Source organism: Rhinichthys klamathensis, unplaced genomic scaffold (genome assembly GCF_029890125.1).
Source record: "Rhinichthys klamathensis goyatoka isolate OS25496 unplaced genomic scaffold, OSU_Roscu_1.1 h1tg000672l_1, whole genome shotgun sequence".
NCBI classification, from domain to species: Eukaryota; Metazoa; Chordata; class Actinopteri; order Cypriniformes; family Leuciscidae; genus Rhinichthys; species Rhinichthys klamathensis.
In genome coordinates this window covers 345,971-360,000 of record NW_026607107.1, presented here as the reverse complement: position 1 = coordinate 360,000, position 14,030 = coordinate 345,971, and the positions used below count along the sequence as shown (strand labels likewise).

Here is a 14,030-nt window from a genome sequence, read left to right as displayed (position 1 = left end):
TGAGAGAGAGAGAATGTGTGTGTGTGTGTGTGTGTGTGTGTGTGTGTGTGTGTGTGTGTGTGTGTGTGTGTGTGTGTGTGAGAGAGTGTGTGAGTGTTTATGTGAGTGTGTGTTTGTTAGTGTTCATTTTCAAAGTAGACAGGTGCATGGGAAATAATAATAATACATTCTGTCTCAGTAGAAAATGTGAAACAAATAAAATAAAAATCACATGTAAATATAGTGTGAAATGAGTGAGTTTGTAGAATAACTGTGTTGTTGTACATCAGACAAATAAAAACAGACTTCAGTGAGTCGGTGTGATGAAGCGCACAGATGAAGCCGGAGCGAAGGAACCTCGGGACTGGAGTCAAACACACACTAACACACACACACACACACACACACACACACACACACACACACACACACACACACACACACACACACACACGAAACTAACAATACAGAAAACAGATCTTCAATACCATGTTGAGGAAAACAGGCAGAGCGGGTTTATTTATGCATTACAGTGCGAAGTGCTTTTATAAAAATGTCTTGTCTGAGAGAAAGTGTTTAAGAGTGTGTGTGTGTGTGTGTGCGTGTGTGTGAGAGAGAGTGTGTGTGTGTGTGTGTGTGTGTCAGTGAAGTTCTCCTCTGAACAAACAGCTCCATCTTATCTTAACTCTCTACTCTCTTTGAACGGTTTGTCTGACCTCTGACCTCTCTGAGCGAAGGCTGTGTGTGTGTGTGTGTGTGTCTGACCTCTCTGAGCAAAGGCTGTGTGTGTGTGTGTGTGTGACCTCTCTGAGCGAAGGCTGTGTGTGTGTGTGTGCGTGACCTCTCTGAGCGAAGGCTGTGTGTGTGTGTGTGACCTCTCTGAGCGAAGGCTGTGTGTGTGTGTGTGTGTGACCTCTCTGAGTGAAGGCTGTGTGTGTGTGTGTGTGTGTGTGTGTGTGTGTGACCTCTCTGAGCGAAGGCTGTGTGTGTGTGTGTGTGTGTGTGTGACCTCTATGAGCGAAGGCTGTGTGTGTGTGTGTGTGTGTGTGTGTGTGTGTCTGACCTCTTTAACGCAAAACAAATTTTTTATCAAAAGTTTTTTGTGTGTCTTACTTTACTTAGTTTATGTGTCTCAGTTTATATAGAAATAAGTGTACACAAGATAACATAATACTGAAAAATATAGTAGTAAATAACTACAAAATCAAATAAGAGCATTATAAAGTCTTCACACACTGGAGATCAAAGGGACATGCATGTCACTGGGCCACGCCCCCTTTGACCAGCCCTCCCTGCTGATTGGCAGTCGTGACATGGCCACGCCCCCGTATCCAGCCCTCCCTCCTGATTGGCTGGCATGTCGGCTATAAAACCCCCACATAATGGGGCCACAGACACTCGCCGTGATCTGAACACAGGAGACAGATGTTTCTTCAGAAGCCGAGGATCCCGTAAGTGTTCATGACTCTCATCTGGAGGGAAAACCCTTGTGGATCTACAGCGGGATGGAGATGATCCGAGTCGTGCTGGCCGTGCTGGTTCTGCTGGGGCCCGTGGAGGGCAGGAGGGCCCGGGGCCAGCGGACACACACACCGGAGAGCTTCCCTCTGGACTTCACAGCTGTGCAGGGAAACATGGACAGTTTCATGACTCAGGTGAAGAGCTTGGCTCAGTCCCTGTATCCCTGCTCGACCCCGAGCCTGGACCCGGAGATGAAGCTTCGGTTCCTGAGGAACGCTTCGGTCTCCTGTAACGACGGCTCACCTGCGGGGTGAGTGATGGCTTCTTCTCATCTGTGTGTGTGTGTGTGTGTGTGTGTGGTGTAGTGGTGAGACTCCTGCTGACTGAAGGGTTGCAGGTTCAAACCTCACTGTCCATCACGGAGGTGTTCTTCATACACACACTGAATCTCAGATCAATGCAGAAGATCTGAATGTGATTAATGACTGTAAGATCTCAGCTATATCTACAGATTTGTGTTTATGTATATATATATATAAGAAAAATATATATATATAAATATACATACATATACAGTCAAACCAAAAATAATTCAGACAACAGATATCATTTTTGCTATTTTATTTTACTAGTGTGTGCTATTCATTTATGTAAGTGAGGAGAGAATAAAGTAAAAAATAAAGTAAATTGTGACATATTATACCCAAATATTCTCCATACAGTGACTACCAGTGACATTTATTACAATATGGGACCAAAAATGATTCCTCCACTTTGAGCTGATCATGTTTTGCTGAAGTGTGTTTTCTGTAATTGCTAATGCTCTTTTTACACACAGACTGAACAACATGAAGCATTGCTTGGTCACTGGTTGAGCTAAACTGGTATTATCTAATTGTGTAGTTAAATTTAACAGCTGACAGATATTCAACATAATTCATGTGTGAGAGTCTAACAGAAGGACGGACAAAACCAGTCAAATATTGTCATATTTCATCACCATTTTCTAAACTATAGCGAATAAACTGTGATAATGTGAGAAATGTTGAAGGTGTGTGAGTAAATGGTGGTTTGACTGTATGTGTGTGTGTATATTATCTCGGATAATTAGAGTGAGATATTAATGCCTCACATTCCCAGACAGCAGAGAAGAAGATCCGGGGATAATCGTTGCGGTTCGGTTCGTCTTGTTGGAATCTTCGGGGCGGTTTGAGTAAAATAAGCGAATAACGGTGTGTGTGTGTCGCGCGCACGATCATTGTCCTCGCGCACGCGCCGCAGGTGAGAAGAGTGACATCACGCGCACGTGGTTCTGCGTCGCTAAACCATAACTTCTATATGAACATTTATTTGGGGGAAAAAAACTTGAAAATTTGTCTCTCTCTTAAAAATCAATATAAATTCTATCTAAAAAAAAAAAGAATCTTACCATGCCTTTTCAAATCTAGGCCTACTTGTTTCAATCAGTTGCTTTACTGCTTAAAATGCCCCAGTTATGCTATTTTAAAGGCTTTTGATGTAGTTTTGTCGTCTCCTACAACCGGTTCACATGCATCGAAGGTCAAAAACACTTTAATTTTCTCATAACAAACACTGCACATCAGCTCTTTTCTAACAGTGTCTGAAACGTTTGATAAAGGATTTGGTCTCTCTAAACCCCGCCTCTATGAGCATTGCTCTGCTCTGATTGGTCAGGCGGCCCAATCTAGAGTGTATGATGGGGCGGGGCAAAGTAGATGTTGTTCGCGGACAGCCAGTAAAGCCCATAGGCTGGCATTATGCAAATTTGTTACGTTGTTCAAGTGAGACTGGAATTACTGAAGACTCGTTTCAGAATCGCTTCTCTCTTTTGGGAGGCAATAACATTTGCGGGTAAATAATCTGATCAAACATGCAGCAGCACATTCATCTAATGTCTCATATGAGCTTATATGAATCATATTTGTCTTTTTATGATTCAGTTACTACATAAAGGAGTCCCGAGGCAGCAGGAGATGGCTGATGTTCCTGGAGGGTGAGTGAATCCGTTTGTGTGTGTGTGTGTGTGTGTGTGTGTGTGTGTGTTATGTAACAGTGTTTGTGTTGTTCAGGTGGATGGTACTGCTTCAGCAAACACACCTGTGACAGCAGATACGAGAACATGAGGCGACTCATGAGCTCCAGCAAATGGCCTTCGACAAGGACAGGTTAGTCACGCCCACCTGACATCTCAACTTGACCTCTGACCTCTCAAACTGACCTCTGTCCTCTCACCTCTCAACCTGACCTCTCAACCGGACCTCTGACCTATCAACCTGACCTCTCAACCTGACCTCTGACCTCTCAACCTGACCTCTGACCTATCAAACTGACCTCTGTCCTCTCAACCTGACCTCTGACCTATCAAACTGATCTCTGTCCTCTCACCTCTCAACCTGACCTCTGTCCTCTCACCTCTCAACCTGACCTCTGACCTATCAAACTTACCTCTGTCCTCTCACCTCTCAACCTGACCTCTGACCTATCAAACTGTCCTGTCACCTCTCAAACTGACCTCTGTCCTCTCGACCTGACCTCTGACCTCTCAACCTGACCTATCAAACTGACCTATCAAACTGACCTCTGTCCTCTCAACCTGACCTCTGACCTATCAAACTGACCTCTGTCCTCTCACCTCTCAACCTGACCTCTGACCTCTCACCTCTCAACCTGACCTCTGACCTATCAAACTGACCTCTGTCCTCTCACCTCTCAACCTGACCTCTGACCTATCAAACTGACCTCTGTCCTCTCACCTCTCAACCTGACCTCTGACCTCTCAACCTGACCTCTGACCTCTCAAACTGACCTCTGTCCTCTCGACCTGACCTCTGACCTATCAAACTGACCTCTGACCTCTCGACCTGACCTCTGACCTATCAAACTGTCCTCTCACCTCTCAACCTGACCTCTGACCTCTGTCCTCTCACCTCTCAACCTGACCTCTGACCTATCAAACTGACCTCTGTCCTCTCACCTCTCAACCTGACCTCTGACCTATCAAACTGACCTCTGACCTCTCAACCTGACCTCTGACCTCTCAAACTGACCTCTGTCCTCTCGACCTGACCTCTGACCTATCAAACTGACCTCTGACCTCTCGACCTGACCGCTGTTTACTTTAGGCTCAGCGATGAATTTACTGCACCCTCACATGCTCTATGATTTCAGTGATAAGTGTTATAAAAATATCCAGTCATAAAAATGTAGTTTAGTGTATAATGTCACGGAGTAGTTTAAATAACTTTGTGAAAAAATAATAAATTGTTACAGTTTTATGAATTAATGTGATTTTTTTCAAATGTAAATAAAAATGAGAACAGAAAATACAGAATTTGGGGAAAATAAAACCCTAAAAAGTTATTTTTTGTTAATCTTTTTATAAAATGTTGTTAAATTAAATAAGTTTTATTATTTCAATTAATTACGTGCTTTTTGAACACTAAAATTGAATTTAACCATTAAAACAAAATCCAGAAACATTACAATCCAGAAACAGAAATTGGGAAAAAATTGGGAAAAAATTAAATCATAGAAACAAATCATAGGGCCGCCTAGAAACCACCTAGCAACGCCCTAGCAACGCTCACAGCTTCCTGGCAACAGAGAGGCGTGCCAAAAAAACAACATATTCTGTGTCTCGAGACATTTAAAGCTGAGGTGTGTGTTTGTGTGTGTGTGTGTGTGTTTCAGGAACAGGGATTCTGTCTCCTCAGCCGGAGGAAAATCCACACTGGTGGAACGCAAACAGAGTGTAAGACTAAAGCTTTTACAGGGATAATAATGTTTTAATCTCCTAAACTGATTTAGCATTTTTAGATTTTTGTACGGTTTACTCTTTTTGTAATGTAGGATAAGTCAGATTTTAATTAATTGTGAGGGCAATACTCACTCACACACACTCTCTCTCTCTCTCTCTCTCTCTCTCTGCAGGTTTGTGCCGTACTGCTCTAGTGACGTGTGGAGCGGATCATCAGCAAAGACAGATCAGAGTAAAATACACAAACACGTCTGCATCATTTACATTCATCAGTGTGTGTGTGTGTGTGTGTGTGAGTGAGTGTGAGAATAACACGCTGTGTCTGTCTGTATTCAGGTGATTACGTGTTCATGGGTTCTCAGATCATTCAGGAGGTCATAAAGGATCTTGTGTCTGAAGGACTGGACCGCGCTAAAGTCCTGCTACTGGCCGGGAGCAGGTGAGGGACTACACACACACACACACACACTCTCACTCTCACTCTCTCTCTCACTCTCACTCTCTCTCGCTCTCTCTCTCACACATAATTATTACATTTTATGTTATAATTGAGTCAGTATGTCATAATTTAGCATACTTCAGATTATATGACATAATTTCAACTTTTTATCTAATAATTTTGACGTTTTATGCCATAATTATGAGCTTTATTTAAATGAATGAAACAATCTTTAATAATCTTAGATACCAATAACAAAACTGCGTAATATACTCAAATAAAGTGTCAAATATACTGAAATATTTGCACATATATGCATATTGTGGTTAAAATATATTGTTTCTATATACACAATCAAACTCTTTAAATCCTTAGTTTTATATTTATCCATTGTTTTCACTTCGATGATGTCACTCACAATGCTTCATGGGATTGTAGTTCTTTCCATTATTAAAGCTGTCCAGTTAAAGGGATAGTTCCCCCAAAAATGAAAATTAGCCCATGATACTCTCCCTCAAGTCATCCTAGGTGTGTATGACACTCTTCTTTCAGACAAACACAATCAGAGTTATATTAAAAAATATCCTGGCTCTTCCAATATTTATAATGGCAGTGAATGACCGTTTCTGTTTTGAAGTCCATAAAAGTGCATCTATCCATCATAAAAGTACGTCTATCCATCATAAAAGTGCATCTATCCATCATAAAAGTGCATCTGTCCATCATAAAAGTGCATCTGTCCATCATAAAAGTGCATCTGTCCATCATAAAAGTGCATCTGTCCATCATAAAAGTGCGTCTATCCATCATAAAAGTGCATCTGTCCATCATAAAAGTGCATCTGTCCATCATAAAAGTGCATCTGTCCATCATAAAAGTGCATCTGTCCATCATAAAAGTGCATCTGTCCATCATAAAAGTGCATCTGTCCATCATAAAAGTGCATCTGTCCATCATAAAAGTGCATCTGTCCATCATAAAAGTGCGTCTATCCATCATAAAAGTGCGTCTATCCATCATAAAAGTGCGTCTATCCATCATAAAAGTGCATCTGTCCATCATAAAAGTGCATCTGTCCATCATAAAAGTGCATCTGTCCATCATAAAAGTGCATCTATCCATCATAAAAGTGCATCTGTCCATCATAAAAGTGCATCTGTCCATCATAAAAGTGCATCTGTCCATCATAAAAGTGCGTCTATCCATCATAAAAGTCCGTCTATCCATCATAAAAGTGCATCTGTCCATCATAAAAGTGCATCTGTACATCATAAAAGTGCATCTGTCCATCATAAAAGTGCATCTATCCATCATAAAAGTGCATCTATCCATCATAAAAGTGCATCTGTCCATCATAAAAGTGCATCTATCCATCATAAAAGTGCATCTATCCATCATAAAAGTGCATCTGTCCATCATAAAAGTGCATCTATCCATCATAAAAGTCCGTCTATCCATCATAAAAGTGCATCTGTCCATCATAAAAGTGCATCTGTCCATCATAAAAGTGCATCTATCCATCATAAAAGTCCGTCTATCCATCATAAAAGTGCATCTGTCCATCATAAAAGTGCATCTTTTTTTTTTTTTTTTTTTTTTTTTTATAAAAGTGCATCTATCCATCATAAAAGTCCGTCTATCCATCATAAAAGTGCATCTGTCCATCATAAAAGTGCATCTGTCCATCATAAAAGTGCATCTGTCCATCATAAAAGTGCATCTGTCCATCATAAAAGTGCATCTATCCATCATAAAAGTGCATCTATCCATCATAAAAGTGCATCTGTCCATCATAAAAGTGCATCTATCCATCATAAAAGTGCATCTATCCATCATAAAAGTGCATCTGTCCATCATAAAAGTGCGTCTATCCATCATAAAAGTCCGTCTATCCATCATAAAAGTGCATCTGTCCATCATAAAAGTGCATCTGTCCATCATAAAAGTGCATCTGTCCATCATAAAAGTGCATCTATCCATCATAAAAGTGCATCTATCCATCATAAAAGTGCATCTGTCCATCATAAAAGTGCATCTATCCATCATAAAAGTGCGTCTTTCCATCATAAAAGTGCATCTATCCATCATAAAAGTGCGTCTATCCATCATAAAAGTGCGTCTTTCCATCATAAAAGTGCATCTGTCCATCATAAAAGTGCATCTGTCCATCATAAAAGTGCATCTATCCATCATAAAAGTGCATCTGTCCATCATAAAAGTGCATCTATCCATCATAAAAGTGCATCTGTCCATCATAAAAGTGCATCTGTCCATCATAAAAGTGCAACTATCCATCATAAAAGTGCATCTGTCCATCATAAAAGTGCATCTGTCCATCATAAAAGTGTATCTGTCCATCATAAAAGTGCATCTGTCCATCATAAAAGTGCATCTGTCCATCATAAAAGTGCATCTGTCCATCATAAAAGTGCATCTGTCCATCATAAAAGTGCATCTGTCCATCATAAAAGTGCATCTGTCCATCATAAAAGTGCATCTATCCATCATAAAAGTGCATCTGTCCATCATAAAAGTGCATCTGTCCATCATAAAAGTGCAACTATCCATCATAAAAGTGCATCTATCCGTTATAAAAGTGCATCTGTCCATCATAAAAGTGCATCTGTCCATCATAAAAGTGCATCTGTCCATCATAAAAGTGCATCTGTCCATCATAAAAGTGCATCTGTCCATCATAAAAGTGCATCTGTCCATCATAAAAGTGCATCTGTCCATCATAAAAGTGCGTCTGTCCATCATAAAAGTGCGTCTGTCCTTTATAAAGTGCTCCACAGGCTTCTGAAGCGAAGTGATGAGTTTGTGTAAGAAAAATATCCATATTTAAAACTTTATTGACTGAAATCCCTAACTTTAGGCAGACGGCCGTGGATACACACCTGTGATAGCTTGAGCGCGAGTAAATCATGGGCTAATGTTCATGTGTGTGTGCACTGTCCCTTTAACAGTATTGCAGCATGAGAGTGTGTCGTGTGGTTCTCTATAATGTGTCGACAGTGCCGGCGGGACGGGTGTGCTGCTGAACGTGGACCGCGTGTCGGAGCTGCTGGCCGGGCTGGGTCTCGGGGCGGTGCGGGTCCGCGGGCTGGTGGACTCCGGCTGGTTCCTGGATCACAGCCCGGCCCGGGACCGCGACTGCAGCGACAGCATGAGCTGCGCCCCGACCGAGGCCGTCCGGAGAGGAGTGCGGTGAGCGGACCACACATAACCATCATCATGATTCATAATCTCATAATTACGTCATCATTTTGACATCTTAAATCCTGAGTTAGTATGTCATCATTTACTTTCTAATTAATCATTTCTGCTTTTTAAGTCTCATAATAATGATTTAGCATGTTATAATTATGAGTATGTCGTAATGTTGACTTTTTATATCAGTTATGATCTCAAAATTTTGACTTTTTGTCATAATTACAACTTTTTATCTCACAATTGACTTTTTCAATTGCAAATGTATCTCTTATTTTTAACTTTTTGTCATAACTGTCAATGATTTATGTCATAATTTACTTTTTAGTCTGTCATTGACTGTCATCCTTTTAACTTTTTATGTCAATTGACTGTCCTAATTTAAAAAAAAAAAAATTAAATCTCATAATTATGACTTAGTCAAAATTGAGAAAGTCGTTATTGACATAAAAAGTTAAAATGATGACACACTGTCATACTTGTCATATTAAATATTTTTAATTATGACGTATCATCATTTTAACTTTTTATGTCAATTACGACTTTCTCATCATTTTGAGTTTGTCATCTTTTTATGCCAATGATGACTTAGTATGTCAATCGACTGTCATAATTTAAATTTTTTAAATCTCATAATTATGACTGAGTATGTCATAACTGACTTGATTTTGACTTTTTATATCATAATTATTACTTAGAATCTTATATAGCTTATCATAACTTTGGCTCTCATAATTTTGAATTTTAAGTCTCATATCATTTAGTATGTTTTAATTAAGACAATTTAGTAATGTCATTATTGCATTTTTAGTCATAATTTCATATTTTTTTTAAATCTCATAATTAGTATGTCATAATAGTGTTATAATTATGTGTGTGTGCGTGCGTGTGTCTGTGTGTGTGTGTCTGTACATCTGTCTGTGTGTGTGTGTGTGTCTGTGCGTGTGTGTGTGTGTGTGTGTGTGTAGGTTCTGGCACAGTGTGGTTCCCGAGCTCTGCAGTCGAGCACATCACGGCCAGGACTGGAACTGCTTCTTCGGCTATAAGGTTCATCCGACACTGAAGAGTACGTGAGTCCACACCGCCCTCTAGTGCCTGGAACAAACACACACCAGTGCTGAACAAGTGCTGTGTTTTAAAAATGCAAATGAGGCATCATCTAATTAAATATGCACTAATTTACATACATTTCTCTCTACGTCTCTATACGTGTCTCTCGCCCTGTTTTCTCACTCTCTCTCTCTCATTGTCTGTCTCTCGGCCCTCTATCTCTCTCTGTGTGTCTGTGTCTCTCGCCCTGCGCTCTCTCTCTCTCTCTCTCTCTCTCTCTGTGTGTGTTTGTGTCTCTCGCCCTGCTCTCTCTCTCTGTGTGTGTCTGTGTCTCTCGCCCTGCGCTCTCTCTCTCTCTCTCTCTCTCTCTCTGTGTGTGTCTGTGTCTCTCGCCCTGCGCTCTCTCTCTCTCTCTCTCTCTGTGTGTGTCTGTGTCTCTCGCCCTGCGCTCTCTCTCTCTCTCTCTCTCTCTGTGTGTGTCTGTCTCTCGCCCTGCGCTCTCTCTCTCTCTCTCTCTGTGTGTCTGTGTCTCTCGCCCTGCGCTCTCTCTCTCTCTCTCTCTCTCTGTATCTGTGTCTCTCGCCCTGCGCTCTCTCTCTGTGTGTCTGTGTCTCTCGCCCTGCGCTCTCTCTCTCTCTCTCTGTATCTGTGTCTCTCGCCCTGCGCTCTCTCTCTGTGTGTCTGTGTCTCTCGCCCTGCGCTCTCTCTCTCTCTCTCTCTCTGTGTGTCTGTCTCTCGCCCTGCGCTCTCTCTCTCTCTTTCGCTGTGTGTCTGTGTCTCTCGCCCTGCGCTCTCTCTCTCTCTTTCTCTGTGTGTCTGTGTCTCTCGCCCTGCGCTCTCTCTCTCTCTCTCTGTGTGTCTGTGTCTCTCGCCCTGCGCTCTCTCTCTCTCTCTCTCTGTGTGTCTGTGTCTCTCGCCCTGCGCTCTCTCTCTCTCTCTCTCTCTCTGTATCTGTGTCTCTCGCCCTGCGCTCTCTCTCTGTGTGTCTGTGTCTCTCGCCCTGCGCTCTCTCTCTCTCTCTCTCTCTCTCTCTCTCTCTCTCTCTCTCTCTCTCTCTCTCTCTCTCTCTCTCTCTCTCTGTGTGTCTGTCTCTCGCCCTGCGCTCTCTCTCTCTCTTTCTCTGTGTGTCTGTGTCTCTCGCCCTGCGCTCTCTCTCTCTCTTTCTCTGTGTGTCTGTGTCTCTCGCCCTGCGCTCTCTCTCTCTCTCTCTCTCTCTCTCTCTCTCTCTCTCTCTCTCTCTCTCTCTCTCTCTCTCTGTGTGTCTGTCTCTCGCCCTGCGCTCTCTCTCTCTCTTTCTCTGTGTGTCTGTGTCTCTCGCCCTGCGCTCTCTCTCTCTCTTTCTCTGTGTGTCTGTGTCTCTCGCCCTGCGCTCTCTCTCTCTCTCTCTGTGTGTCTGTGTCTCTCGCCCTGCGCTCTCTCTCTCTCTCTCTGTGTGTCTGTGTCTCTCGCCCTGCGCTCTCTCTCTCTCTTTCTCTGTGTGTCTGTGTCTCTCGCCCTGCGCTCTCTCTCTCTCTCTCTGTGTGTCTGTGTCTCTCGCCCTGCGCTCTCTCTCTCTGTGTCTGTGTCTCTCGCCCTGCGCTCTCTCTCTCTCTCTCTCTGTGTGTCTGTGTCTCTCGCCCTGCGCTCTCTCTCTCTCTCTCTGTGTGTCTGTGTCTCTCGCCCTGCGCTCTCTCTCTCTCTCTCTGTGTGTCTGTGTCTCTCGCCCTGCGCTCTCTCTCTCTCTCTCTCTCTCTGTGTGTCTGTGTCTCTCGCCCTGCGCTCTCTCTCTCTGTGTCTGTGTCTCTCGCCCTGCGCTCTCTCTCTCTCTCTCTGTGTGTCTGTGTCTCTCGCCCTGTGCTCTCTCTCTCGCCCTGCGCTCTCTCTCTCTCTCTGTGTGTCGGTGTCTCTCGCCCGCTCTCTCTCAGGCCCGGTGTTTGTGGTCCAGTGGCTGTTCGATGAAGCTCAGCTGATGGTTGATGATGTCCATCTGACGGGTCAGCCGGTCCAGGAGAACCAGTGGCGATACATCCAGAGCCTGGGCAGCGAACTCAGGAACACACTCAAAAACGTCCCGTAAGGATTCATACAATTTCTCAGTAACACTTTACAATAAGCATCATTAATGTATTAACTAACATGAACTAACCATGAGCAAAACATTTGTCACTGTATTTATTAATCTTTGTTAATGTTAGTTAATAAAAATCCAGCTGTTCACTGTTAGTTCATGTTAACTAATGAACCTTATTGTAAAGTGTTACTGTTCCTCCTGTTTGAACCGTGACACACTGATCTCTGATTGGCTCGTGATTGTTTGATTGACAGGGCTCTGTTTGCTCCCGCCTGTTTGTCTCATGAGATCATCACCAGAAAGTGAGTAATTATGCAGATCATAATGAACAATCATCATATGGGAACACTTTACAATAAGCTTCATTAGTTAACATGAACAACACTTCTACAGCAGTTATTAATCTTAGTTCATATCAATTTCACCATTTACTAATACATTATTAAAATCAAAGGTTCATTAGTTAGCATTAGTTACTGCACTGTGAACTAACATGAACACACAATGAACAGCTGGATTATTATTAACTAACATTAACAAAGATTAATAAATACAGTAACAAAAGTATCATGTTAGTAAATACAGTAACTACTGTAAACTAATGAACCTTGTGAAGTGAGATGCCTGGTTCAGATTACAGGATGTTGGTGGGGTGTGTGTGTGTGTGGCGCAGGGTGTGTGTGACGCAGGGTGTGTGTGTCGTCTCGTGTGTGTCTCGTCTCGTCTGCGATGCGCCACAATCAAAAGACTAGCATGTTTCATGAGTGTGTGAGAGTGTGTGTGTATACTGTGAGTGTGTGTGTGTATGTATGCGTGCGTGCGTGCGAGTGAGTGTGTGTGTGTGTGTGTGTGAGTGTGTGTGTATACTGTGAGTGTGTGTGTGTATGTATGCGTGAGTGAGTGTGTGTGTGTATATGTGTGTGAGTGAGTGTGTGTATGCGTGCGAGTGTGTGTGTATGTGTGTGAGTGTGTGTGTATGCGTGCGTGCGAGTGAGTGTGTGTGTGTATATGTGTGAGTGTGTGTGTATACTGTGAGTGTGTGTGTGTGTGTGTATGCGTGCGTGTGAGTGAGTGTGTGTGTATGCGTGAGAGTGTGTGTATACTGTGTGTGTGTGTGTGTGTATGTATGCGTGAGTGTGTGTGTGTGACGGCACGCGATGACTGGGAAGCAACGTGTAGTCTGACATGTTTCTTGTCTACGACACAAGATTTTAGGAGTCAGGATCGTGTAATCCGACACCGTGAAATAAAATGGTGTAATCTGAAGCAGGCATGACTCATCATATTTCTACACTGCATTATGCACATGTTGTCGCTTCAGTTATTGGATGGACGTCCATGTGAAGGGTACTTCGCTTCCCCGAGCGCTTCAGTGCTGGGACCGCAGCCTCCGTAACCACGGCAACGGGAGCATCACGCAGGCTCCGCCCAGGGGTTGTCCCGTGCACTTGATTGACAGCTGTCCGTGGCCCCACTGTAACCCCTCGTGTCCCAGGGTCCGAGAGCATGTGACGGGGCAGGAGATGAGCGTCATCCAGTTCCTCACACACCTGGGCTTCGACGTGACGCGCATGGCACATCAGCAGGGCATGGAGCCCGACACACTCCTGGGCATGCTCAGTAACGGCACCTGACACGCGGACCGGCCAATCAGAGAGCCTCGTGACGTGTGCAATGCATTTGAGGACGGGTCGGGCCCTGTCATGGTGTAATGGTGTTTGTGATCAGTTAGCGTGTGCTTTTCTATAGACTGAAATGAAGTTCTCCATAATGAGGCGATATTTGCCCCTTAAACTGATTTCTAGGAGCATTACGACCTTTATAAAGGCAGCTTTTCTAACCTTTGTAAATGTAAGGGGACGCATACATATGTAGATTAATGGATACTGAAATATTGGGGAAAATGAAATTATACTTTAAATATGAAAGTAGGTTTCTTAATCAGTGAGTCACTGATTCATTCACTCAACTGATTCATTCGAAGTGGCTGATTCATTCACTCAACTGATTCATTCGAAGTGGCTGATTCATTCACTCAACTGATTCATTCACTCAACTGATTC

The 14,030-nt window shown here is 43.0% G+C and overlaps 2 protein-coding genes across 2 annotated transcripts in view; one reads left to right on the top strand and one right to left on the bottom strand.

Moving 5' to 3' along the window:
- Positions 1–14,030, bottom strand: part of tmc6b (transmembrane channel-like 6b) — a 119,525-nt gene that overhangs the window by 53,108 nt on the left and 52,387 nt on the right. The window lies entirely within an intron of this gene.
- On the top strand, positions 1,413–13,896 carry notum1b (notum, palmitoleoyl-protein carboxylesterase b). Its single transcript, XM_056241788.1, has 11 exons — positions 1,413–1,750; positions 3,402–3,454; positions 3,531–3,626; positions 5,152–5,212; positions 5,392–5,450; positions 5,555–5,657; positions 8,673–8,864; positions 9,836–9,933; positions 11,822–11,969; positions 12,222–12,269; positions 13,289–13,896. The coding sequence occupies exons 1-11, from the start codon at positions 1,485–1,487 to the stop codon at positions 13,599–13,601; spliced, it is 1,437 nt and encodes a 478-aa protein (XP_056097763.1). The 5' UTR covers positions 1,413–1,484; the 3' UTR covers positions 13,602–13,896.

Coding starts and splice junctions, on each gene's coding strand:
- notum1b (XM_056241788.1), top strand. CDS start 1,485: ATGGAGATGATCCGAGTCGTGCTGGCCGTGCTGGTTCTGCTGGGGCCC. Junction 5,213..5,391: donor TGGTGGAACGCAAACAGAGT/GTAAGACTAAAG, acceptor CTCTCTCTGCAG/GTTTGTGCCGTACTGCTCTA. Junction 12,270..13,288: donor CATGAGATCATCACCAGAAA/GTGAGTAATTAT, acceptor TTGTCGCTTCAG/TTATTGGATGGACGTCCATG.